At 40.3% G+C, this 27,946-nt stretch overlaps 1 protein-coding gene across 2 annotated transcripts in view; it reads left to right on the top strand.

Annotated features, from left to right (window-relative positions):
* The window catches only part of WASF3 (WASP family member 3), a 158,654-nt gene extending 131,036 nt beyond the window's left edge, over positions 1-27,618 (top strand). The window contains exons 4-10 of one of the 2 annotated variants that reach the window (XM_059684038.1): positions 3,259-3,393; positions 8,057-8,210; positions 11,540-11,657; positions 16,313-16,488; positions 20,545-20,811; positions 22,146-22,513; positions 24,435-27,618. In XM_059684038.1, the coding sequence (XP_059540021.1) occupies positions 3,259-3,393; positions 8,057-8,210; positions 11,540-11,657; positions 16,313-16,488; positions 20,545-20,811; positions 22,146-22,513; positions 24,435-24,592 (1,376 nt within the window). In that variant the 3' untranslated portion in view covers positions 24,593-27,618. Of the gene's footprint in view, positions 1-3,258; positions 3,394-8,056; positions 8,211-11,539; positions 11,658-16,312; positions 16,489-19,566; positions 19,734-20,544; positions 20,812-22,145; positions 22,514-24,434 lie in introns of both variants that reach the window. The other variant, XM_059684039.1, reaches the window with a different exon arrangement.
* The last annotated feature ends 328 nt before the right edge of the window (positions 27,619-27,946 follow it).

Here is a 27,946-nt window from a genome sequence, read left to right on the forward strand (position 1 = left end):
TATTTATTGTCTGGCTTATAATCCATTGTCTTTATTATTTATTTTGATGCTCACATTTTCCCACAGTTGGCCAGTCGGAGCCCTTTAGGCTGGCTTCTGCGTCCTTCTGCCACGTCCCCACCAATCTCTGAGTACTTCTTTACTTTTTAAAGAAAAGTACAGCAAGATATTCTAAGTTTATCTTGTACTTTTCCACTCTCAGCCTCATATCCAGTCATTTTTCCAAGAATCCTACTTCTTTTTAGTGGAAAATGAGAAGCCAAAATCTTGACAAACCAATATCTAGGTGCTAGATATGTGTATTAAATTTCTGAAGGACTTTGTCATGAGTGGTTTCTTGTTCCACAGAAAGGACTCATAACAAACATACTGGTTGTTTTCAATGAACCTTCACTTTTAAATGCAATTGAAAATCCATGCAGAATTTTTGTACTTCTCAACCTGACATACTTGGACACAAGTTCATAATGGGCCTGACAAATCTATAAGAAGATTCTTGGTCAGCAAAAAATGAATGAATTGCACTTACCTCAGTGTGGTCTTCAATTATTTTAGTTTAGCTATTAATGAACGTGCCATTGAAAGAGTGATTAAAATCAAGCTTTTCAAGTAAGTTGTTTGTAAAACTGAACACTGTAACTGTAACACTTTATTCTTGTTCAGCAGTAATTATAGTTCCTTAAATATTCTTCTCTTTAGTCACTTGTCAGCTTTCAGCAGCTGGCAAAATATTAAATATTAAAGTATTTAATTTCTGCATGCTGTTGTTTTTTTCTTTTATAAATCAAGAACTTCCAATGGGACTATAGTATCAATTGCATATATATACATGCACATGTAATTTTTTTTCAAATAGGGTTAAGCACTGAAGGTAGGAGGGACTTGTTATGTACCCTTTTCAACTTATAGTGTCTCCCAGGGTGTGGTTCTTAACCATACTTGCTGTGCTTTGAAGATACTAGTGTAACTTTTGCAAGACACTGTTGTATACTCCCACATTCCTGGTGACATATACTGTCCCTATTAATTAGATTTCTGCATAGCTAGAAAGGAATGGGATTTTTTTTGGAATTGTGCCAAATAACTTTTTAAATATATTTTTATTGATTTTAGAGAGGGAGGGAGGGACCGAGGGGGGGGAGAGAGAGAGAGAGAGAGACAGAGAGAGAGACAGAGAGAGAGACAGAGACATCAATGATGAGAGAGAATCATTGGCTGGCTGCCTCCTGCATGCCCCCTACTAGGGATCGAGCCCGCAACCCGGGCACATGCCCTTGACCGGAATCAAACCCGGGACCCTTCAGTCCACAGACTGACACTCTATCCACTGAGACAAATCAGCTAGGACTGTAATAACTTTTAAAGCTATGAATGATCAACTAGAAAAACAAAAATTAGTTGGTTACATTTTAACTATGTCTGACATTCAAAACAAACTATGGACAGACTTGGATATAAAGCATTGGAAGATGGTGTTTGCTCCAGGTCATCCAGCTCAATGGGCAGGCATTTCCCCAATGGGCTTCATAAGACAGTGGTTCTGAAAGGTGTTACTAGGTGTTTCCAGGCCCATTCAGTTTGAAAACGTTATATGCTTGCTGCTTCTCTTGCAGATTCTTAACACACATTAGCAACATATTAAGGCTTTTGAGATGCCCCAAGGCATAGAAACATGTTAAATCTTTGTAGCCCAGCATTTCCTAAACTTGTGCAGGGGAGTATTTGTTGGTTGTGTACTTATTAACAACTGGTATAGACGCTGTGTGTTTTATTCAAGAAATACGGGGCACTGGCTCAGCACAATGCAGAGATAAGAGATATCGCTCATATTTTCAAAGAACTTCTGTAAATAGACAGGATTAGAGTTCTGTGATGAGTCCTGTGATTGAGGTATGCTTAGGGTATTGTGAGAACACAGAGAGGGGCATCTGATCTTGCTCACCCTAATCTTCATCCTGAAGAATTGACTTTAGTGCATTTTTATTCATTCCAAAATGTTGGGGGCACCTTCTCTAAACCGGGCATACACCACACCTTGGGGATTGGTACGGCAATGCACAGAACAGAGGAAAGCTCTTATTCCCTTGGATCCTACAAGGAGAGATAGGCAGGAAATAAGATGAATAAGTATAAGTGATGGTAAGTGCAAAGGAGAAAATTAGAGCAGGGAAGGGATAGATAGGTTGTGTATGTGTGTGTGTGTGTGTGTGTGTGTAGGTGAGGTGGTTGCCATTTAGCTACGGTTGCTAGAGAAAGTCTCACTTAGACGGTGACCTAGGTTTGGGTAGACCTAGATGAGGTGAGGGAGCAAACCATGTGATTCTCTGGAACTAAAGTGATCCAGGTGATGATGATGTGTCAATGTGGGTCATCAATTATAACAAATGTTCCACTCTGGTGCTGGATGTTGGGGGAAGCTGTGCATGTTTGCTGTGAATCTAAAACTGTTCTTAAAAAGAAAGTTTATCTTTAAAAAGTGGCATCTCTGTCAGAGGAGATGGGATGCAGATGTGCCTGGCACACTCAGACTAGATGTTTGTTGAATGACTACAGGAATGGTGTTAGGATCTGGAAATTTAACATGGGCAGATTTTTTTCTTGCCTGTCAGATTTTCAGAAATGTATTAATTACACTTTGAGGAAAGTAGTTGTGTCTAGCACTCACAAGAATGTAGAAGTGATCCGTACAGAAAAATTTAACTCAGAATACAAAGTACTGAGTTTTTGAGAGTTCCAGAGTCAGCACTATATACTTAGATTTTAAAATATGAATTAGAACAATTTAATGCCATTTGAAAGTGGTAGGCTCAATGTAAGATACCTAATTTTTCTAATTGTGAATAAGATAACATCCTAAATTTAGAAACTAACATGACTTACTAAATTATCCTTGGAAGTAAAAGGAAAGTTTAGGTACTGAGATTCTATTTATACATAAAGCATGCAAAGTCAGAGTAATTTTTTCAAAAAAAGTTTAATGGGAAACAACTTGCGTGATAGCTCATGTAGCAGTTAAATAAAAATTCTATACTATCTGCAGTATTTTACAATTCTTACAACTTTGGGTCAATTTCAGATATGTGTGAACAGCCCTAATAAATTTTCAAAACTTCTAAAGACCCTTGACTGTGACACTCTATTTTTATAATCATTTGCACAAAATCCCCTGTGTTAACAGTAATCGGCAGTGTGAGAATGTGTGAAGGCTGCCTCAGCAGTTCTTAACAGATGGCTCTCTCCATTCATTTTCTCCTACAGGCAAACATGCTGAAGACATATTTGGTGAGTTGTTTAATGAAGCTAACAACTTTTACATCAGAGCAAATTCTCTTCAAGACAGAATTGATCGCCTTGCTGTCAAAGTTACCCAGCTGGATTCGACAGTGGAAGAGGGTATGTAATTGCACAAAAGCAATGAGCTAGCAGTGATCTTGACAACACAGTAGTAATTAATTGCAGGGCAATTACTGCTTTTTCCTTGGGGTACTATGCTGATATTTCATCTTGTCTCTTTCTAGAAGAATAGTGAGGGGGGACAACCCACGACTTTGTGTTAATTAGCAACTAAAAGATTCACATCAGCCTGGCGGTGTGGCTCAGTGGCTGAGCTTCGACCTATGAACCAGGAGGTCACAGTTCGGTTCCCACTCAGGGCACATGCCCGGGTTGCGGGCTCGTTCCCCAATGTGGGGCATGTTGGAGGCAGCTGATCAATGATTCTCATTATTGATGTTTCTGTCTCCCTTCTCCTTTCCTCTCTGAAATCAATAAAAATTTATTTTAGCCCTAACTGGTTTGACTCGGTGGATGGAGCATTGGCCTGCGGATTGGAGGGTCCCAGGTTCGATTCCAGTCAAGGGCATTTACCTTGGTTGTGGGCACATCCCCAGTAGGAGGTGTGCAGGAGGCAGCTGATTGATGATTCTCTCCCATCGATGTTTCTAACTCTCTATCCCTCTCCCTTCCTCTCTGTAAAAAAATCAATAAAATATATTTTAAAAAATTATTTTAAAGAGATTTATATAATGTCTATCTCATATCTATACTCTCTTTTTTAAAAAAAAAAATTTACCCATTTAGTATTTGTTTTAAAGGATTTTTTTAATGCATTCAGCATTAGAAGTCTTAATTTAGGCTATTAGTAGTTATTTTAAAGATACTTTCTTACCTCCCTAACCAGTTTGGCTCAGTGGATAGAGCGTCGGCCTGCGGACTAAAAGGTCCCAGGTTCGATTCTGGTCAAGGGCATGTACCTTGGTTGTGGGCACATCCCCAGTAGGAGGTGTGCAGGAGGCAGCTGATCATGTTTCTCTCTCATTGATGTTTCTAACTATCTCCTTTCCTCTCTGTAAAATAATTCAATAAAATATATATTTTTTATTTTATTTTTAAAAAAATTTTTTTTGATTTTTTTTACAGAGAGTAAGGGGGAGAGATAGTTAGAAACATCGATGAGAGAGAAACATTGATCAGCTGCCTCCTGCACACATCCCACTGGGGATGTGCCTGCAACCCAGGTACATGCCCTTGACCAGAATCGAACCTGGGACCCTTCAGTCCGCAGGCCGACGCTCTATCCACTGAGCCAAACCGGTTTCGGCAATAAAATATATATATTTTAAAAAAAGATACTTTCTTACCTAAAAATTACAGAATCAATCCAAAGACATGGTCCAACTAAGAGGGCAGGTTATACATATTGAGTGTGCAAGAGAAGGCTTCTACCCCATGTTCTTGTTAGGGTTGATGCCTTTAAATGACCTTGGTGGTTTAACTTCTTAGAAATAGCATTTACTGAAAACTTTCAGACTGTGGGGTCTTAAAATAATGTTCATATTGGCAAGCACTGTGTAGTTCACTGTAATCAGCTTGATGATGCACCCTGAAATTGTGGTAGTTTCAACAGAAAACTCAATTCCTTTTTTAAAATTTCGCTTTCAATATCTTTTGAGTGAAGGATTGAGATTATACTGGGGGGGGGGAGGGATCTGTAAAAAGGTATAAGAAATGCCATTTCATGTTTACTTTGAGAAAAATGTTCAGCTTAAAAATTATTTTACCTTCATATAATGGTAGTTATAGTTTCTCTTATTGCATTAAAATGATCCTAGCATCTGATTTTTCTACTAGATGTATAATAGTAGTATTAGTAAAAAATGAAGGTGTTTTTTTAATGTGGTTATTTGTGGAAATCATCCCTCATTTAAAAATGTCTTTTTCAAAGGTCAGAATTAAATTAGTGAATTAGAAATTTAACAAAAATGTAGAACATTTAAATTTTAATGTCTTAAATTTAAATCTTATTGACTTTTTCAACAAAAATAGTGGAGCTTTTTAATTTGATTTTTAAAATTAATCTTTTATGTAAAAAACTAAAATTTTAATACTTATTGGTTTATTCAGAGAAGGAATTTTTAACATCTCAAATCAATCATTCATTTTTCAGATTGCTACCAAAGTGATTTTTAAATATTTATCTTTCTTCAGGTTTCTGGGGTTTTTTGTTGTTTGTTTGTTTTTGTTTTTTGCTTACAATGGAAAGTCTTGTGATAAACCTTACACTGGAAAAGGTTAATTTGTGGATTAAATTTCATGAGATTTTACAGTATATCTGAGTTTCAGCTCCATTGGTCAAGTGGGTTAATGGACCAGTTTGCCCACCTCAGAAAACTTGTGTCAAAGTCAGATGAGTTAGGACATGAGATATAAAGTTGTAAAAACATAAGAAGTAAGCAAGCATAATCAGCCCTGGTTTTCTTACTCCTTAGTATAGTTTTGTATCATGTAGTTAATTTCTAGAACATTTAAATTTTAATGTCTTAAATTTAAATCTTACTGTTGAAAAGCTTTGCTGTCTCTCTTTAATGATAGTGTCAGAAAAAAAGTAATGCCTTTTTTTACAGTTTCTAAATTTTCTGCAGAACTCTTTCCTACATGTATTATAAGTAAACTAGAGGCCCGGTGCACAAAATTCATGCATGCAGGGTGGGGGTTGGTGGTTCTCCTCAGACCAGCCTGCACCCTCTCCAATCCGGGACCCCTCAGGGGATGTCCGACTGCCGGTTTAGGCCTGCCTGCCTGCTCGCCACTCACTGGCCCCCAGCCAGCCTGATCACCCCTAACTGCCTCTACCTGCCGACCTGATTGCCCCTAACTGCCCCCCATGCCTGACTGGTCACCCCCAACTCCCCACCCTGCCAACCTGGTCGCCCCTAACTGCCCCACCCCGCCGGCCTGGTTGCCCCTAACTGTCCCCCCTCCCGCCAGACTGGTTGCCCCCAACTGTGCCCCTACTGGCCTGTTCGCCCCTCACTGCCCCCCTCTGCCAGCCTGGTCACCCCTCACTGCTTCCCCTGCTGGCCTGATCACCCCATGCAGCCTGCTGTTCATTTGTTTGGTCATCCCTCACTGGCCCCCCTGCCAGCCTGTTCGCCCCACACAGCCTGCTTGTTCAGTTGTTTGGTTGTCCCTCACTAACCCCCCTGCCAGCTAGGTTCCCCCACACAGCCTGCTTGTTCAATCATTTGGTCGTGCCTCACTAATCCCCCCACCGGCCTTGTCGCCCCACTCAGCCTGTTCAGTCGTCCATTCGGTTGTTTTGGATGTGACAGCCCCTGGCTCTTTATATATATAGACTAGAGGCCTGGAGCACAAAAATTTGTGCACTCAGGGGGAGGGTCCCTCAGCCCGGCCTGTGCCCTCTCGCAGTCTGGGACCCCTCAGGGGATGACCACCTGCTGGCTTAGGCCTGCTCCCCGGGGGATTGGGCCTAAGCTGGCAATCAGACATCCCTCTGGCAGCCTGGCAGCCCTTGGGGGATGTCCACTTGCCAGCGGGGAGCAGACCTAAACTGCAGTGGGACATCCTTAGCGCTGCTGAGGAGGCAGGGGAGGCTCCCACCACCACCGCTGTACTGGCAGCCGTCAGCCGGGCTTGTGGCTGAACAGAGCTCCCCCATGTGGGAGCGCACTCACCACCAGGGGGCAGCTCCTGCATTGAGCATCTGCCCCCGTGGTGGTCAATGTGTGTCATAGTGACCAGTCATTCCCAGTCTTTCTGCTGTTAGGGTAAGTTTGCATATTACCCTTTTACTATATAGGATAGAGGCCTGGTGCATGGGTGGAGGCCGGCTGGTTTGCCCTGAAGGGTGTCCCGGATCAGGGTGGGGGTCCCGCTTAGGTGCCTGGCCAGCCTGGGTGAGGGGCTAATGGCTGTTTGTAGCTGGTCACACCCCCTTCAGGGTAGGAGTCCACTGGGGTGTCTGGCCAGTCTGGGTGAGGGGCTGAGGGCCTTTTTCAGGCTGGCCTGCGACTGAAGCTCCCAGCCTCTCCTTTTTTTCTTTCTTTTAATTCTGGGATTTATTTACCTTCTATAATTGAAACTCTGTTGCCGTCACTAGTGCTCCCAGCTCTGAGGCCGTGGCTGGCTGAAAGCAGGTATCTGGGGTTTGTTTAGCTTCTATAATTGAAACATTGTTGCTTTCGGAGCTTAGAGCAGGCCGCGGCAGGCGGGGAACCTTGGCTTCCTCCATCACTGGAGCAAGCAAACCTCCTGCTTGCTTCAGCTGCGTGGCTGCCGGCCGCCATCTTTGTTGGCAGTTAATTTGCATATCTCGCTGATTAGCCAATGGGAAGCGTAGCGGAGGTACGGTTAATTACCCTTTTTGTCTTTTATTAGATAGGATGGTATTAACTATTTGAATGCCAACCCCCAGGATGCCCAGATCTGTGTATTCACATGACTGTTAATACTTACAACTATATTTCTGTGTGATTTCCAATAAGTCCTATTTAAATGAATAACAATGCTATAATATTAGGTTCAATGGAGTAATTAGACCGCTACAAAAGAAGAAAGACATGCCTTCACAGAGGTCACTGTGAGTTATGAGAGGGAAGGAACTCACATGCTACTTTAGCATGTCTTTAAATGAAAACAACCACCACATTATTTAATTATTCTAGGAGATGTTTATGATTGTGACTCAAATTGTATTTATTTGTAAACAGTTAAACTATCTTGATATTACTCAACTTGGGGACTTTTCTCTAAATAGTGTCACTGCAGGATATCAACATGAAAAAAGCTTTCAAAAGTTCCACAGTCCAAGACCAGCAGGTAGTTTCGAAGAACAGCATTCCTAACCCTGTAGCTGACATCTACAACCAGAGTGATAAACCACCTCCTCTGAACATTCTGACACCGTACAGGTATGGCTTCAGGTGTTCCCGGGGCCTTGTCAGTATTGATAAGTCGAAAGAGGGTGACAGTGCTATGAAAGTATCTTTCAAACTTTGAAGATAAGAACTGCAGTATTACAATGAAATTAGTCATTGGTACAGTATTGTTAAAGTGTTAATATTTCAAAATATAGATAAACTTATCAAGAAAAGTGTGAGTTCTAATTTTAGCTTTTAAATGTAGACATCATAAGTGGAAGTGAGCACATTACATAACAGTATTGTGTGTATTTATGTTGTTCCTCAGATTCAAAGTCACTCTTAAAGGGACTGCATAATCAGTTAGAATGCAGCAAAATAGCCATCTCAGCATGTCAGCCCTGCAGAGACATTTGTTATTTAATTTAGAAAAATGTATTCTGCAGCATTTGGGGTTTTCAGGAGCGAAAATATAGTCAACACATTAACTTTCTGTTATTGTAAAATGGTAGGACACATTATCAGTACCAGACTTCCAAGAAAAAGAATAAAAAATAAATAGTGCAAAAAGTTAACATTAAGAAACTATGCTTTTTACAACACCTGTACTACCTCCCATCACATCAGTGCTTTCTTTCCACATTTCCTGTCACTTTCTTATCTGTCTCCCTTTTTCATATCCTTTCTCATTGCACATCAAGTTCCGCTCCCATCTTTTTACCTTCTGTGGAGCTCATTCCTTCAGCCTCTGATGAGCAGATGGTGGTGGGGGGTGGCCCTCACTGCCCCAGGATTAGCCCTGTGGGTGATAGTCCTACGAAGGCCTTTCAGATTTCAGTGAGTTTTTAGCTTCTTTTTACTGCCTTCGTAGGCCATTGGTCCTCAAGGATGCCCAGAGTTTTTCTTGGTCTGAATTTCTGTACCTTCTCATGGTCCAAGAGTCCCAGTTTGGGCCTATAGCTCTGCTGGTAAAGCAGCAATTCCCACAGCATCCCTTTCTTTCAGGAAGGGGAGAAAGGTTCTCTCAAAAAAAAAAATGTGAGAGCCCATGGAAACACTGATGGGAGAGGAGCAAGATGCCACATTTTCCTAAGGAACAAGGATACTTTTCTGGAGGCTTTAGCACACTTATTTAAAATCAATGATATATGTAAATAGTGGTATTGTGAGCTGAAGTTTTAACTTGTAATTTTGCTTGTGCTCAACTAACCACTTACACTTATATGTGAATAATTAGGATCAAGATGAAATATTTGTGATGATCTAAAAATTTTCATTGCATAAAAAACAAATTGACATATATATATTGTATGTGTGTATTCAGTTTTATGGAAAATAAAAATCTCCATGACTTTTTAATAGTGTGTTTAAGAATAGCAGCACCAATTCAAATCTACTTTATGAAAATTTTTAAATTTAATTTTTTCATGTCCACTTCTCCTCCTCCCCTTCCCTATAATCAATCACCAGCGGTTCTCAACCTGTGAGTCGCGAACAATGAAAATACATCCTGCATATCAGATATTTACATAATGATTCATAACAGTAGCAAAATTACAGTTATGAAGTAGCAACGAAAATAATGTTATGGTTGGGGGTCACCACAACATGAGGAACTGTATTAAAGGGTCGTGGCATTAGGAAGGTTGAGAACCACTGCTTAGTCCATGTTCATGAATTCTCTGTTTTCTTTTTTTCTCAGTACAGTAATATTTGGGGTATGTAAAGCACAAACTTTTGCATTTGAGCTTAAGTATGACACTGTCCTAACACAGTTAATATATGAGAAGTACAATGTGACTGAAAAATCAAATGTTTAGTTCTATGAACATAGGACATTTCTGCTTATATTTTTATGTCAAGGTTAATATTTGTTTACTTATGTGAGTTTCTGACCTCATTTAAGTATTAGCTTCATTCTTTTGAAAATGTGAATTTATTGTACATCTTAAATTTTGCAGCAAGTTCATGCTCAAATTTTCTATATTGTTATCTATATTGAAGGTCTAGTATTTAGGGAAACATGGTTTTCACAACAATGTTTTTAATAAAATCTCTTACTGCACATTGCTTATCAGTTAGAAATTTGGAAAAGAAAGGATTGTAAGTAGTCTGAGGTTAAAGTGTAGAGTACAGTGCACTGGTTTGTTAGTGGTTTTCAGAGAGGGGCCAGAATAGCCCTCAGAGGAACAAGGCCTTTTTCATTTGATGAGATTACAGGACATGGCAGAGAAGGAGATGCAAGGACAGATGGCTTTGCCCCTTGAATAATTCACTTAGCTTTCTTTGACTATTTGGGCATAAACTCTTTCCTATACTTATTTTACTAATTTTTGCTTCCTCTCCGTGCCTTAAATGACTTAGTGAAATACTGATATGAAATGTGTTTTTCTTCCTCTTGAAGGTAATCTATAGGCCAGATACTTTTAAAGCATTGATAGACTAGAGTATTTACTTCATACCATGATTAGTTTTAGATTTCTTACTGATTTATATTATACTTTTAAATCATGTTGGCTGCATTATTTTAATGAATAACTTATACAAAGACTTGAAATATTCTCTCTAGACCATAGTAATCATAGCAGTGCTTGAAAATGAAATGACTACAAGTGATTTTTCTTTGTTGGTTACTTCCACTTTAAAAATATTTCATTACTGTTTTTCTAAGTCACATTTACATACTATGAATGTTTTTCTTTTTCCTAAGTGAATTTTTAGATATTGGGCAAAACTTATTGAGCAAAGGGGACAAAGAACTTACTAACTTTATCCTCATAACATGGACACTCCAGAGTAAAAGTAAATGTGTGTGTGTGTGTAAAGAATCCATCTGTTTCTGTGTATATAGCCCCCTGTTGGAATAAACAGAACATTTCCTAAAGTAATTGAGGTATTGAATATTACTGTTTCTGAGCCATATTGTGATTTTTAGGAGCACTTTTCTATATTTAAATCTAAATTTGCAAGAGTACTTTTTACCTGATTATTCTAGAAAAAGTTGATATTCTTAAATATTTACACTCTTTTAAGTAAGGAAATCTGAGAAACTTAATAATGTATAGGACAGTTAAAATGCCCCATGTAGATGCTATAATCTCATGAGTTAAAAGTGAATTAGGTTTGGCTCGTTAAAAAGAGTGTTGGCCCGCAGACTGAAGGGTCCCAGGTTCAATTCTGGTTAAGGGCACATACCTAGGTTGCAGGCTCTATTCCCAGCCCTGGTCGGAGCATGTACAGGAGGAAACCAGTCAATGTGTCTCTCTCACATCGATGTTTCTCTCTCTCTCTCTAAAAAAAAAAAGTGAATTATGTTATTCCCATATGAAGATATCTAACAGTCTTTTTCCCCCTCTGACTTGTAATATCTTGATTTATAGAGATGATAAAAAGGATGGGCTGAAGTTCTATACTGATCCTTCCTATTTCTTTGACCTCTGGAAAGAAAAAATGCTACAGGATACAGAAGACAAAAGGAAAGAGAAAAGGCGTCAAAAGGTAAATAATTCCATTAGGGGAACTGTGCATATAAATGTGTAAATGGATTCTTGTTTGAAAAGAAATAAGTAAATTCTTTACTTGAATGGTTGAGATGTTGGATTTAGTGATGAAGGTTTTTTAGAGATTGTAGTTTATACAGGAAGATACAGATAAGTCCGTCTAACACAGTAATACCATTTTTCTGTAAACACTCTTGATTTGTTCTCTAACACTTGCTTTGCTTCACAAAAGTAGTGGCTAAAATTCCACTTTTGTTTTTAACCATGTTTTAGAACTTTTCTTCTGTTCTTTCAAATTTCATAAAGCAGTCAATATTCCGTATCAGAAATAATTATTTGCTTCCATCATTTAAAGCTTTCTTCATAACTGGATTGCCACCTAGCTGTAATTAATGCTTTAGTGAGCTGTTCATATTGGATTGAAAAGCGTGTGATTGGCAAGTTCAGAAGATGGTATTTACTGGACGTGAGACTCCTTTGGTGGGTAGAGGTAGGCAAGGTCACTGCAAGTCTGAAGGGTGAGAAGCACCGTCTGAAGGTTGTGAGCACTCTTGGAGGGACAAGCTCACTCTCTGCAGGTGTGGGGACTTATATTTTGAAAATTGTTCCTTTGGGGCCCAGAAATTAGGTTTAAGCCACTGAGAAGAGTTAATTATCCAAAGGATAATATTTGCTAAGACTTTTTATATGTAAGCTATGTTTTTTAAAAATGACCATCTGGTTTGTTTGACAAATATTAGAGTGCTTTAGTTAAGAGAAATGCTTACCTTTTTGTGGGTTCGAGGTCTTAAGATGTTGAGGCATTTAGGTGTCTTAGCTCAGTAGGAGCGACGATTTGAGATGGAAGAGAATTTGAAACTAGGATTTACAACAGAGTACATGATAACAATTTGCAGACTGTAAGTGTAAGATGTTACCACTGAATTCTAGGAGAGAATTCCAAAGGCTTGGTTTCCTCTTTTCTTGTGCTCATGGTTTGGGATTAACTGGGGAATCTTGGGAGAGTTGCTGAGTACTCAAGTGGAGGATTATTCAAGCTAAGAAACTACAAAGTATTCAAATGGAGAAAAGGAAGACCCCACTGTCGGGGACAGAAAAAAAAAGATACTTAGTCATGTTGGCCGTAATCCCCACATCTCTTGGTAGTAACCAGGCAAAAGTCCTTTTAAATTGCCTTCTAGGTTTCCCTTCCCAGTGATACTTTTGGCAAAAATATTTAATTTTTCACCAGTGTTCTTCAGGGGAAAAGTCTTAATCTACGTATGATTATTGTGTCATCAAATTTAGTATCATTTCCTTGGCAGTTTTGTCTCATTCCACATTGCTCAAACACATAAAATTCTGATAAGGATTTTTTATTCATTCATTTATATAATGATTATATTTTTATCTTTATTATTGAAAGTATTACATATGTCCCCTTTTTCCCTCACTGACCCTTTCTAGCCCTCCCCTGCCCCCACCCCAGGCCTTCACCACCCTATATTGTCTGTGTCCCTGGGTTATGCATATATGCATACAAGTTCTTTGGTTGATCTCTTCCCTCCCCACCCCCATCCCGCTCTCCTTCTGAGATTCAACAGTCTGTTCAATGCTTCTAAGATTCTCTTTAAAAAAAAAAAAAAGAAAGAAAGAAGTCTTTTAATGCTGGATAAACAGTGGTGAAAATGACAGGATTGCCACCTCATGGAGATTACAATAGAGTGGGGGAAACAGGCATTAAATAATCATGCAGCCCTCTGGAACTCATAAAGAGGGAAAGAAATTAGAAATTGTAATACAAATCTCCTTTATGTAGGAGCAGAAAATGAGGCAAGATATCCTCCATTTTGGAAATCCTCTAGGGTTTCTAGGAAGCAAGTCACTTTCAATTTGGAATTGACAAGTCTATATGAAGGAAAAATTTGTTTAGAAAATTTGGGTGTGAAATCCATTAAAAACATTTTTTAAATTACGCAAATAAATATGTAGTTGAAAGTATGCAGTTACAATGCTGGTAAGTGTTGTGAAGAAGTATGGTGTGCTGGGGGGGAGATGACAAGGTGGGGATGACAGTGAGGAGGAAGTGGAGTGTCAAGGACAGCCTCGGGGTACCTTTCACAGATCCAACCATGGATGGAAGTTAGCTCAAGTCATTGTTTGGGTGCAGGTGTGCTCGTGGGCGCATGTGCGAGCACATGTAGGTAAGAGGGTGCTGGAGGAGTGGAGGGCAGAGGAGACGGGATGCTTCTGAAGTAGCTAAGATCATTCTGGTCTAGGGAACAGTTTGGCATTTTCTAGAGATTTGAGTGTAGGCCAGTGTAGTTGGAGCATAGATGCTTCACTGTTAACATTTTGTCATATGTGGCCTCTGTGTGTGTGGTGTGTGCATGTTGATGGGTAAATTTGGATGCTAAACTATTGCAAAGAGAGTTATTATAACAGCCCCTAAATATGTCAGCATTCATCTCTTAAAAGTAAGGGGGATAGTCTAATCAATTTAATACAGTGGTTCTTAATTAGGATGTGTATTGGGATCCATTGAAATCTCCCTCCTTTTTGGTGGTGGTGGTGGTGGTGGGGTTTTTTGTTGTTTGTTTGTGTGTGTTTTAAGTATACAGACAATACATGCAGGTTGTGAAATGCTCAAATTACACGAAAGTAAATTGGGGATATGTTTTTCTTCCATGGGCATAACTACGTTAACATTTAGCAGCTTGGCATGCATATTTTTAGATTTAGATTTTTTTTCAGTTATTCATAAATATATGCATATACATTTCACAAAGTATTTTATATGCATAGAATTGTACTACATACAACTTATACACACAGACATACACATATGTTGCCATAATTGAAGATGTACTTCATTCTTTTTATGAAGTTATGTAGCATTTTAATAGTTATCATAAACTATTTGCCCATTACTAGAGTAATGAATATTTAGGTTGTTTCTAAATTGTTACTATTTACAATACTGTAGTAGATATCCCTGTACTCACGTGCAGATATTCTTCAGAGCAAATTCATAGAAGTCGAATGTGAGGTTTAAATTTTGAAAGATACCATCTAATTGCTCCTGACCCTTAAAACACTGAACCAGTCTATACTCTTAACAGGCCTCCTCCAGTCCTGGATATTATTATTTTTATGAGCCCTCCTTCCCTCTAAAAAATCTAATTTGCATTACACATCTTTTCATCTTTATTAACCCTTCATATATGTTCTGTGAATTTCATGTTTACCTTCTTTGCCAACACCTTGTCTGTACCTCCTTTTTACCCAAAAACAGTCTAGTCGTTGTGTCTTCACTACCACCATGAGCCGCCTACCCTCCTCACTAGACCACCTGAATAGCTTTCTACCTTTCTCCTTCAGTCTGTGCTCCCCAACCTAGAGGGATCTTTTCAAATGCCTCTTCTTCAATATGTCAGCCCTTCCCTTCTTATTCATCAGTGCTTTCCCACTATTCTTGGGATAAAGAACAACATTTTTAATGTAGCCTTTGAGGTCTTGCTTACCTTTCAGCTCTTTGGGGCCATTAACCTTCATTTGCCTCTCACCTTTTATTTCTCCTAAGTGGTGCTCTTCCTCCTCCTGGGAGCCCATGCCCACTCTGTCACCTCTTACCTGCTCTGACGGGCTCCCTGCAATCCATGCCAGTCACTCACAGGTCCTCCTCCCACTCACTCATGGACGCTGTCCCTGACTTCCAACCTAGACAGCATTCTACACATAGTGCATTTATGTTTGACTACATTTTATAATTATACATTTATTTCTGTGATGTTGTAGGCTTCCCCCCCTGGACTGCAAGCTCCATGAGGGCAGACACCCGTCTTGTTGTTGTTTTCCTTTTGTATCATCGATGCCTGGCATGTTTGAGACATAGCATGCCCTGTAAGCTCACTGGATTTGATCATTTAGTCAGCATTGATTGAGTGTGCACCCTAGGTAAATGACGTGTGGAGGGACTGTAAGAGGAATGTAGAACTTAGAGGCACATAGTTCTTGTCCTTAGGGATCATAAAATTTTATGAGGGAAACGGGAAAAATATATAAACAACAGAAATAATTGTTCTTGCCTTTAAAGAAGTACCCATGTAGGACAAGTATTTATTGGATACATTTTTGCTGGCAAAATAGGGCTGGGGCAAGAATGAGTCTTTGTATGGGAAGGTAAGTTTGTACCTTATTTTTGTTTTGGGTTTGGCTCATTGCAGGATTAGCTTAAATATTTCTTTTAGAAACTGGAAATAGAACATTTTGAATTTTTTTTTGAAGGATCGCATGTTAACATGCCAGTCAAAACTGTATAGGGGTGGGAAATGATTTCTCTGAATGGTGCCATCTGACATTTCATCTGTATAATATAGATCTAAAAGGTATAGTATATTTAAAATAAGCTAAATGCCTAGTAAGATGAAAATTCGTTACTAAAAATGATAGTAATTCTGGTAGTTGCAGCAGAGTAATTTTCATTTATTTGGGTTAAATAGTTAAGTATTTGTTACCTTTGGGGGGTCTGTGTTGGGTAAGAGTAGGCACTGTGTTAGAATTTTCTAACATTATCTGCACATCATGCTTATGTCCTGAGCATTATAACTGCATTTAACCTGTTGTCCTTTCTCTCCTGTCTTGGCATGCCTGCTTTCTTTTCTTGGACTTCAGGAGCAAAAGCGTATAGATGGCACAACCCGTGAGGTGAAAAAGGTTAGAAAAGCCAGAAACAGGCGCCAGGAGTGGAATATGATGGCATATGACAAAGAGCTCAGACCCGACAACAGGTTGTCTCAGAGTGTGTACCACGGAGCGTCTTCCGAGGGATCCCTGTCCCCAGACACTAGGTGTGTGTGTGTGTGTGTGTGTGTGTGTGTGTGTGTGTGTGTGTGTAGTAATGCCTCTGAGTAGTGCTGCATTTTATTTATTCCTTGGACATGACTGGTAATAGTAGCTTTGGTATTTATAAGGCCACAGAATGTTTCACATCTTTTCTTAAAAATAAATTTTATATATATACATGAATTTTGAAATAATATTTTAAAGTAGTTTTGCATTGGGTCACATTGTATGATTTTTCATATCTCTGACTTACTTTCTTGTTCAGTTAATCTAGATATGTAGTGTGTTAACATAGATTCTGAATTTGGGCTTAATGACTGCCAGTGACTTACATTTTTATTTTAATCATTTAATTCTTTGTCTTACTCTTCAGCTTAGAGTTGAATTTCTTTTACTATTTGATATCAAAACGATTGGTAGGTAGTAATTGATGTGGTCAAGGAATAATTTCTTTGCGCTTTTTGGTGACCTTTGTAAAAAGTGACAAGCAAAAGGTATTTATTTTTTCAGTTCACTAATCTTATGTGCTCTGCTTTCAGGAGAATTCTGTTGGTGTTTACTTTAAAATTATGTTAGCAATTAAGTAAAAATGTTTCTTGCAGGTGTGAATGATGCGATCAATAAGTCACATTTTTCACAGAAGCGATTCATTGAACAACAGGGACTAACTAGTCAATTTTAACTTACGGTTTAATTTCCTATTTCTGCTCTTGTAAAGTTGTTGTCTTGCATTTGCATAATCTCTCTAAGTCTTCCATCAGCATTTAAAAATCCGAACAGAGAATTCCTATGTGACTGAAGGATGTTTCAAAAACAGCAACAACCTGGACCTGGCCTTCGATCTGTGTCCTTTTAAAATAAATTTTGTCTTTATAATTTCAGTGCTTAGCACAGACTGCATACAGAAGCTGCTTAACATTTGGTAGTTACAGGCCTGTGAATGTTCCTGCCCGAGAAGGGCTATAAGTCATTGGTTGGATATGAGGCAAGTTCTAGGTAATTTTTCTGTAGAAGTTGTTATCTGCTAAATATTAGAGAATTATTAGAGCTTTAACTGAGCTCTAGTCTCAAGGTTGGATCTTTATGTCAGTTTTTTCTGTGGACAATTCTACGTATAGTTCTTTGGATGGGAGAAGCACTTAAATCTGAGCGCTCCCAATATGTCCGTTTGCTTTTTGTTGTTTTTTCCCCAGCTAATTTAGTTGTATTGTTTACTCATGCAAAACATATACTTTATTTTATAATACTCTGTATGCACTCTTATTTCAATATGTACAGACAAAAAAATGATTTTTTAATCCTTCAGTTGAATGGTTGATGCTCATTTTAACATCTGAGATTAGATTGCTTCATGCTGGGTATAAAATTATGCAGATGATTTAGTATCTAAATTTTTATATTTTTAGATATATCTTTACTTCTTTTATTTTTCAAAAAGCAAATAGATTAATCAGTTTGTTTCTTTAGAATTTCCTTTTGTCTCATACTGTTTTTCATGGCCTCTCACTATATGCATGTACCATATAAGTAGATTATAATTAATATTTTACTTGGATTACATCCCTTAAATTAACTTAGAAATTTTTTATTTCACTAAAGTGTATCACTTTTTCTTATTATAAAATAATTTTTTTTATATTTGGAAATTACAGAAAACATTAAAATATTATCCATAATCCTATTATCCAGAGAAACCACTATCTGCATTTTAGTGTACTTTTTCCTTTTTGTCTTTTTCCTGTAAAGATGTATATGTTTTTTACAAAATTGGAATCATGCTCTATACTTTCTGCCTTTTGACTTTTTAATGTTTTGTATTCATATTTTAAGTATTATTTAGAATCACGGTTTTCAAATAACAGGAAATTTTGAATATTAAGGTTTATGGCTTGTATATAATAAAACTGTTCATATAAGTAATATATTTCGTACATAAAAATGGTTCATATACACTAATGATACATTTTTGCTTTCTCTGTAGATTATCAGCAGTGGTTTGATTTTGAGTGTAAATTCGGGATGAAAATTGATTAAATGCTTCCCCCGGCTCTCTCTCACTATGGTCTGGGAGAGAGAGACCTCCATGCCCCGCTGTCCTTGAGCTCTTTCATCCTCTCTAGGCCTGTATTACAGCTCTGACTCTGCCCGCCTGTCCATCCACAAAACCCTGGGGAGTCCCTGGCTTCTCCCACCACGTCTCCACTACTTACAGTTCTTCCTGTTTCCATATCATCTCATTCCTACCAGTTCTCTCTCCTGTAACAGGGGTCACGGGACCAGTCCTCTCATCTCCACATTGGTGTGTGTCTCTGTAGCTGATTTCTACCTTCCCGCATGGGGGTCTCTGTCTCCAGCAGTCACCCCACTCCTCACCTCTCCTCCAGCCACTGGGCTCCCCTTTAAATGAGCCTTCACTCTTAAACCAGTCCTCTGTCCTGCCCACCTTCCCTCCAAGTCCTGCCGTCCACAGCCCTCCTGCTGTAATTCTTGAATTCAGACATTCACTGCCTGTTCCTCTATTCACTCACCGGTCCGATTATCCTCCTTCATATTGACTCCTTTTGGCTGTGTCACAAAGCTTTTTATAAGGACAGCATCTACATTGTTCCAGAATATTTATAATTTCTGGCTCCTCATCTCATGAGAAGTGCTCTATATTTTTCCAGATCACTTTGTTTCCTTTAGAAATTGTACACATAGCGTATGACATAGTCACATACAGAGTCAAACATACATCACCAAGGACTCCAGGGTTTTAGGTCTTTACATTGTGAAAATATGCTAGGTTGTTCCCCCATTAAAAATGTTTTTAACTTACTTGCCAGCAGTTTGCATAGTTCAAAAGATATAATCATATGCACTCCGTAATACAGAATTTATACTGCCGTTAGGGAAGGAAAACGTGAATTGTTATTATTACACTGCAATTGGGGCAGGGGGCAGTCTCTCGTCACGTGGAGAGCTTTTTCTGTGTCTGAGATGCTCCAGTTAAGGGAAGCTACTGTCTGATTCCAAGATCCAAGTTCAGCTGGTGTTTCCCCTGCTCCTCCACATCCCCTTGTGTGTCTGCCTGTTTCCTTCAGAGAGAGAAACACAAGCTGAGTCCTACCCGAAGCCAGCAGATACATGTGAGAAAAGTCAGAACAAGAAAAGAAGAGTGGGAGAGGAGGAAAATGGGCATTGAGTTTATGAGTGATGCCAGGACACTGGAACAGGCAGGGAGCACGAAAGAGGACAGAGCGCCCAGAGGGTTTGTCGTTTTGCTCTCTGCATTGCCGTCCTCAGGCTGCCCACCCTGCTTTGGCCATCATGAGAGGATGTGCAGCCCCCATACTGACCACGTGTCCCGTAACCGGGCCAGGAGCACCTCCCTTACTAACACCATTTTGTGCAGCTGTGACCTTTACAAGTCCCTGTGCCCCTTCACAAAGGCCTCTGTCCGTCTGAGCTCCGTCAACTAATATACAGTCCCCATCCCTTTCAGAGTTTCGCCCACGACTGCATTCAGAGAAAGCTGGAAGGCCCTTCCATAGTGCACCATGGTCTTTCTTTTTTGGCTAAACACATTTCTTCTGTTTAAGAAAACAATTTTTCACTGCACTGCATTCTTGCTTTTTCTGTTCCTACTGTTGATATTTACCCAGTTTATCCGCCATTTTGTAATTTCTGATGATACGCTATCAGCTTACTGGCCCCTGAAGTCCTCTGTCTTCATGGCCCCCAAAGTCCTCTGTTTTTGAATTAAGTGGGACTTGTCTCGTGGCCTTCTCTCTTAAGACCGTATGCTGATGTGGTGTGAAGTGGGGCTCTGCTTGCCCATCTGTCTGACTTGCTCACTTTAAAGCCGTGAATCTGATTCCATGTAACACCGGGCTCGCTGCTAACTTAGTCATTACGTTGTTGCTTGGAAGCTCTCATGAGGCTGGGCCTAGTTTACAGTAAAGGAAATAAATGTGTGATTTCTGTGTATTGGCAATGTTATTATTCAAATATATGCTTATGTGCTGGTTAGTGGAAATCTTTTGAACCTAAATTTCTCCCACCCTTTTCTTGAATGCCAGGTCTCATGCATCGGATGTCACAGATTACTCGTATCCAGCGACTCCCAACCATTCTCTGCACCCGCAGCCCGTCACCCCTTCGTATGCAGCAGGTGACGCGCTGCCACTTGGGCCAGCCAGCCAGGCCCCCGAGCATGAGTACCGACCCCCCTCTGCCTCGGTGAGACACATGGCCCTGAACAGACCTCAGCAGCCACCTCCACCACCCCCACCACAGGCCGCAGAGGGGTCCCAGGCCTCGGCACCCATGGCTCCAGCGGACTATGGGTAATTTCGTATTCCTTGTACTCTAATTGCTACTCACTATTGCAATGGAATCTTGCTATGTGTGTTTAAGAATTTTAATTAAATAGTCACATTTTAGAGGCCAGAGTCCAGCCCAGAATGACTGAATGTGGAAACCATTGGTTATGACAAGTTCTGTTAAAAAAATACAGTGTCGTGCTGTTCCCTTTTCTTATTATAGATAAATCTCAGGTTTGTGTCTGTATTCATGCGTATACTCATTAATACACGTATTTGTGTATGTGTGAGTGGATCGTTAAGCAGAGGCATTGATAAATGATGGAACTCCGATTCTGTGAACCTGTCCCAAATCCTCAAATTTCTCTGTACCAGTATATCCTGGGTGAGCCAGGGAGAATTCACACCACAGATTCTCATCATGCAGTGCATGCAGTGCAGCTCCCCATGCAGTGCAGCTCCCCTGCCTCCCTTCTTACACTTGGCTGTATAATCTCCTTTCTTGACCTCTTCATGCCCACTCATCATTCTCCCACCTTGTTCCCTGTTGATCAGTGAAATTCAAACCGCCCTAGGAAAGACCCTCGTCTTCGGGTGGTTAGTAATTTAAGCACGCACCTGTATTTTCATGGGCTGCCTTAGCACTCCCTTTTTAATATTGAAGAGTTACCCCTCAGGCAGTGCCCAGGAAAGTCGAATGTGTGTTTCCATTAACCATGTATCCAGAACAGCATGTATCAGTTTCTAAACGTACATCCCTCAGCTTTCGGGGGCATCCTCCCTGACCACACAGCTCTGGCTGTTTCCCGTCGTTGGTTCTTGTTAAGTCAGGACTCCCAAAGTCTCTGCTGAGGCTCTAATTGTCAGGTAAGAAGAGAGTGTGGGGTCCAGCTGGTTTGGGAAACCTTAGACTAAATAGAATTCAGATTTCTTGGCTGTAGGACTTTTCAAAGCTTTTGATATTCTGATGGACATTGTGGGCTTGGGGCATTTCCATGGAGATGAGATACAAAATATAGAATTTTCCAAATCTGGCCACAGAATCCTTATAAGACAAGTTTGTGATCCACCTGCTTTTGCGATGCCCAGTATAAAGGACATCTTCTTACCTAGCATTTCCCAGGAAATCCCTCTCTGAGTGGTTATCTTTTGGGTGCATTTCAGTGAATGGCATGAACCCTGTCGTATGTAAACCTGTGGAAGTAACTGACCCAACAGTGGATATTGCGTCCCGCAGTGTCTCAAATCCCAATGACTATGTATTGTGTTTGGGGGAGGCCTTTCTACTAGCCGTGTCAGAACCGCAGGTGTGACCCTCTGTTGCTGCTTTAATGACTCTGTGTTTCCTCTCTCATCAGGATGCTCCCAGCCCAGATCATTGAATATTACAACCCCTCGGGACCACCTCCGCCCCCTCCACCCCCCATGATCCCTTCAGCACAAACTGCTTTCGTCAGTCCTCTCCAGATTCCCATGCAGCCCTCCTTCCCAGCAGCAGCTGGGTCCTCCTACCCAGCGCCTCCTCATCCGCCCTCCACTGGGCTGGTGGTCACAGCCCCGCCTCCTCCGGGCCCCCCACCTCCCCCGCCAGGCCCTCCTGGCACAAGCTCTTCTCTCTCATCCTCCCCCATGCATGGCCCTCCAGTAGCTGAGGCAAAACGACAAGAAACTGCACAGCCACCCATAAGCGATGCTCGCAGTGATCTTCTTGCCGCTATTCGAATGGGTAAGTGAATCCCCTGCACGTGCCATCTTCCATTCTGAAAGGGATTGCTGTCTCCAACCAGCTAGAGCCTGGTCTTCAGGGGACTCCTCGCTACACCAGATTGTTTTTTAGAATATGGTTAAAGGAGCGTTATTTGCTATTTTAAAAAATAGTAATGTGGTTTTGTCTGTGCAAAGTAAACATATGATAAAGAACTGAGACTTCAGGAAAGGTTTACTTGACTAGAAATAAATATTGGCTATTTTGTCTGCATTCTACTCTAATGGTAAAAGTATAAATGAAAGAAAATGAGCTCATGTTAGTAATTTTGTTTTTATAAATATCTAATATGTCCTAGACTTTCCATATTTTTAGCTTGATGTGCTAAGCCAGTAGTTTGCAGCATTTACATAGCAGCAGAACTCTGTCAGATGGAGGTCCTACACCAAACCCCCAGAACATGAACGAAGAAGGCAGAGCATCTCTGTCCAATCAGAGTGGGGAGCCTCCCTCACTGTGCCTCCCTGCAGACCCCACACTAAACCCTGCTGCACACCAGGTATTCTTTACCTCAGGTCTCAGCCAGGCTTGGTCGAGGGTCACCGCCAGGGTGTGGAAGTACGTGTACTCTAAACGCCTCTCATACGCTGAGGAGCTGCCCAGGCGCTTGGTCGCAGTTAGTTGCTCCCGTCTGGAAGTGACTGAGGGAGCAGCTGGAGCGTCTGTGATGCCCTTCGCAGACACCTCTGCGCCTGGCTGCAGCACCTGGGTCAGGCCTCCTACAGATCCCAGGTTCTCGTCTGTCTTGAATGTCCCACAGCTATTTAATGCCTCGGAGATAACGAATTTGGGGTCACAAGAGGACAGTGTTTTGATTTTTGACACTGTGAGCCCTGCCCAGGAAGAGTGATAATTGTAACTATCTTTCCGTGAGAAAACCTCTGCGGAGCCCATATTGAGGGCATTCTACAAAACTGCAGTCATAAAACACCGAGGCTGAAGAACTGCCTAGATTAAGGATCATTATTGAAACACCACAACTAATGTAACAGGTGATCGGTACTGAATCCCAAACCTGGTGGAAACTTTTTTTCATTTGCTATATTAGGTCTTTTGGCAAAATTTAAATAAAAGTTGTAGACTGGATGGTAGCATTATATCTACGCTGATCTGAATTTGATCATTGTTTTTTAGGAATTACACATAAAGTACTTTAGGGGTAAAGGGCAAAATAGCAAATTATATGCTACTTATTTTCAAATTGTCCAGAAAAAAGTATCTGTGTGTATTAATAACAATGATGGAGAAAGATTGCTAAAACAAGTGTGATCAAATGTTACCCATTGGGGAATCTGGATGCAGGTCATATGGGAACGTTTTGATACTAGTGTTACAGTTACTCTATAAATCTGAAATTAATTCAAAAGAATTTGCACATTAAATCATCATATAATCCATTTTGTTACTAGGTAAGAGAGATGTTTTTATTTTATATCCATTTTCAACAATAATTGCTGAAGCAAAGTTTTCTCAGTTACCTCCGCGGGTTAGAAAAGAGCTGTCCATGATGCCTGTTCAGTAAAGTGTTCTGTAACAATAGAAATGTCCCGTGTTTACACGGTCCCGCGAGGCGGCCACAGCCACTGTCCGTTTGCTCGAAGCAGCTGTCGTGGCTCGTGGACCCTGTGTTGGACAGCGTAGCTCTCGGGTTCTCTTTAAAGATGTTCACACCGTGACTTTGCTGTAAAAATTGTTATGTACATTCTTTCATTAGTCATGAAACTTCTATTTTCCAAGCTTTTCTCCCTTCAGATTTCCAAAACTGTTTTTATCCTTAATGTCAATAGGAGGGAAAAAAAGTCAAGTAGACTTACTAGTTTGTTTTTCCTTAATTTGGAGCACGCAAAGGATTTAATTCTAAACCGTGCATTGCGTCTTCTAGGAATTCAGCTGAAAAAAGTACAAGAGCAGCGTGAGCAGGAAGCCAAGCGCGAGCCGGTTGGGAATGACGTGGCCACGATCCTGTCCAGACGCATTGCCGTGGAGTACAGCGACTCGGACGACGACTCGGAGCTGGATGAAAATGACTGGTCTGACTGAGGTGGCGGGGGCAGCCTGGCGACGAGGCTGGTGGCCAGCCAGGAAACCGTGTGTCGGAAGTGTATTGAAAATTTTAAGTGGTCTCAGCACCCAAATAGTGGTATTATAATCCTGTAGCTTAGCAACTTTTGTATTAATAATGTGATAATTGCTTTTGCACATCCAAAACTTCTGGGTTCTTTCAGTATTTACTGTGTAATACTTAAGTGCCACTACACATAGAAAATCGTGCTGCACCTGAGGAAATAACGCTGTAACTATTGCATTGTCCTGAAAACAGCATTTTGCTTCCTTTTTCCTGGCCATGAAAGTGTTCAGTGCAGTTTGGGTTTACTCGTACCTTACAGTTCTGCAGACTTGCTGTGTGTTTGTGAAGCTGCTTAGTGTTAGGCCTCAGCAAGATTAATAACTGCGCGTTGACGTCTTCCAATCAGTAAGTGATACTGTTTTAAATTTTTGTGTGTGTTTCAGAAGAGAGAAACATTTGGTTAGAGAGAAAGATTTAACAAATAAGGAGAATCAAATGCTTCTGCTTTCATTTTCTTGGAGTGGTACATTCTGTGAATTTGAATGTTTTGTTGAATAATTTCATTGCCTTTGCACGCTCATAAAAGGTGAAATTGGAAGGGCCTTTTCAGCAGGCGTCCCGGTGGGCATTTAGTCAGTGCTTGTGGATGCTTTTTGTAAGAGGTAAGCAGCTCAGTCGTAATAAACATGAAGAACAGGGTTCTTTTTCCTTCCGGGGCTATTGGCGATGACACTCGAAACATTCGACAGCCCTTCCGTGTGGGCACCAGCCAGGTTGAGCAGTCTGGGAGCCACGGCCTCGCTGGGTAGAGCTGCTGAGTGTGGGCCCTGAGTGCAAAGGAGACCTTCGCCTTTTGCTTCCCGGGAGCCCGGGCCTAAGTGAGCTCTTCTCTGCGCTCCAGATGGCACCCCGCTCCCCTTGGTCTGAACTTCAAAAGCCTAGGTGTAGGCGAATGCAGGTGTTGAGAGCTCTTTGCTTTTCCTGTGCTGTGGCCAGGTTAGGGACCCATCACAGGAGCGGGCTTTCGCTCTGTCCTGGAAGCACGAGGTTCTCTCCTCACATTGTCAGCACATGACATTTTAAAAAAACACCTCAGGTTAGATTAGACCTGTAGCTGTAGCAGGTCACGTTCCTTTACCCTTTCCCTCCCTCCCTTTCTCCCCACACCGTCCCATGGGGTTCATATTCCTGGTGAAGGCAAACCGTGGGGAGACTCATGAATGAGAGCTTATGCTCCGTAATTTTGGATGCAGGATAACTGCTCGTCCAGCATAAACAAACACCCAGGCTTTGACTATAAATAAGACAGCACAAAACACTAAGACACTTTACTTACTAAGGGATTTGTGCCAAGGCCCCACATTTCAAACAGTGGCAGGTACTAGTGACGCTCAGACATGGCGAAGGAATCTTTAGCTGAAGAGTTGTTTGGGTTGATGGTAGGAATGTAAACAGGACTGTAGCTGGTAGACTTGTGCTAACAAGTTCATCTGAGGAAATCAGCCGGCCCCCAAAGCATGTCTGTGTCCCTGAGTGGACATTAGCATGGCTTGTACGTGGTCCTCATAGAAGGCCTGTACGTTGGGTTTCAGTCACATAAAGTTTGAAACTCTGAAAGCCTCATGTCTGCACCCCCTTTCAAAGACCATGCTTATGCCAGGTCGTCGAGTCTTTTCATCGGCACATGCTTCTTGAGGTTCTGTTTCTTGGAGCTAGTCACCATTTGGCTCTCAGCATAATTTTATTAAATAGAAGAAATAATTTATTAACCTTTAATTTCTTTCTTTAATTTCTCCTTTTTTTTTAATGTAGAGGCCTACTCTCTTAGCATTATTCTTGGACTTTTCATTTTTTTAGTCTTATTTTGTCTTTATTACAGTATTTTGTTTTTTGTGTGCTTTGGATTAGGAGTAACCTGTGTAATTCTAGCACTCACATTTGGTGATGCTTCTTTGTTTCTCCTGTCCTTTCTGTTCTCAGGATGGAGAAGATACATAAAGCTACTATCTACTAGTAAGTAAGGATTTCTTCTGTTTAGAGCTCATTACCATGAAATCAGTGGTACTTTATTCATAAATATTCATAAGCCTATTGGTTATTAGTTGCCTGTAGTTTAATCAGTAAGTTATTTTCAACTTGATTTCCTGTAGTGAAAAAGCTTTTGCCCTGATGTGTAATGTAGCCTTCAAAAGAATGGAAAAGGACTAAAATTCAATTTAGATTATTTTTGCAGTATTTTTCTCAATAAATTTGATTCTAAAATTTAAATTTAGACTTTTTCTAACATGGTATTACATGAAAAGGAAAAAGTGAATGTTTTGAATTTTCAGTTTTCATCTTCAAGAAGTATTTACTAAGACAAATGGAGAAGAACATTTAAAAGCTTACTTCATACCTATGAATTTTGCATTGTAAAGTAGTTATATATTATTGAAGGTTATTTTAAATTATCCCCAGTCTTCCCCCCATGTATATTTTAGTTTAATATTTTACAAGCTTTCTTTCATATTAATAGGTTAGGCAGAGGGGATGAGAAGATCAGTCAGTGTCACACATTAGCGACACAAACACGATATCGTTGATTTTCTGTTGTTAGCCCAAAACCACACCATAAGATTTGGTACCCTTTAATTTTTCTTTAGGAAAAGTATACTGTTAAAGAATTGACATTTTCATTTTAGTAAATGTTTAGAATATCAAAATCTTTTCTTAGCACCCAGTGGCTAGGTTGTGAAAGTTTTGTAATAATTTGCAACTGAAATACATGATCCATTTTAATCCATTAAAGGCTAGTGGGACTGTATCAGCCAGAGTAACAAGGACTTTCTGTGTTCTATTCAGACTATCTGTCATCCTGCACTGTTACCAATGCTATTGTAAATTAAATTTAAAGTGGTCTTAAAAAAATTCCTGTTAAACAATTTTTATCTGTTTGTATATCTTACTATAGATTATGTACAAGTAACATCTAAATAAAATTACACTTTTAACCCTAAAAGGTTGGGCTTATTTATAACAGTGTTATGAAGGCAAGCTGTTACTGTCCTGTACAAGTCACCTGCTGGCCAATTTCTGCCCTCATGGATCTTTTAGTTTAAGGAGAGAGACATTGAATATTGTCAAAGTAAGTAACTGGGATCATTTCACATGTGCTTTAGTTGGGGGTGGAGTGGGAGTGCCCAGTGTGGTCTGTGGGCTAACGAAGCTGAGGTCTAAGAATGAACAGAAATTAGCGAGGGGCCAGTGGTAGGAAAAGGAGTTCCTCAACAGCAGGGAAGAGCAGCGTTTGCATCCCCTGAGGTGGGAAGGACAGTATGGATGGTAAT

Source organism: Myotis daubentonii, chromosome 2 (assembly GCF_963259705.1).
Source record: "Myotis daubentonii chromosome 2, mMyoDau2.1, whole genome shotgun sequence".
NCBI classification, from domain to species: domain Eukaryota; kingdom Metazoa; phylum Chordata; class Mammalia; order Chiroptera; family Vespertilionidae; genus Myotis; species Myotis daubentonii.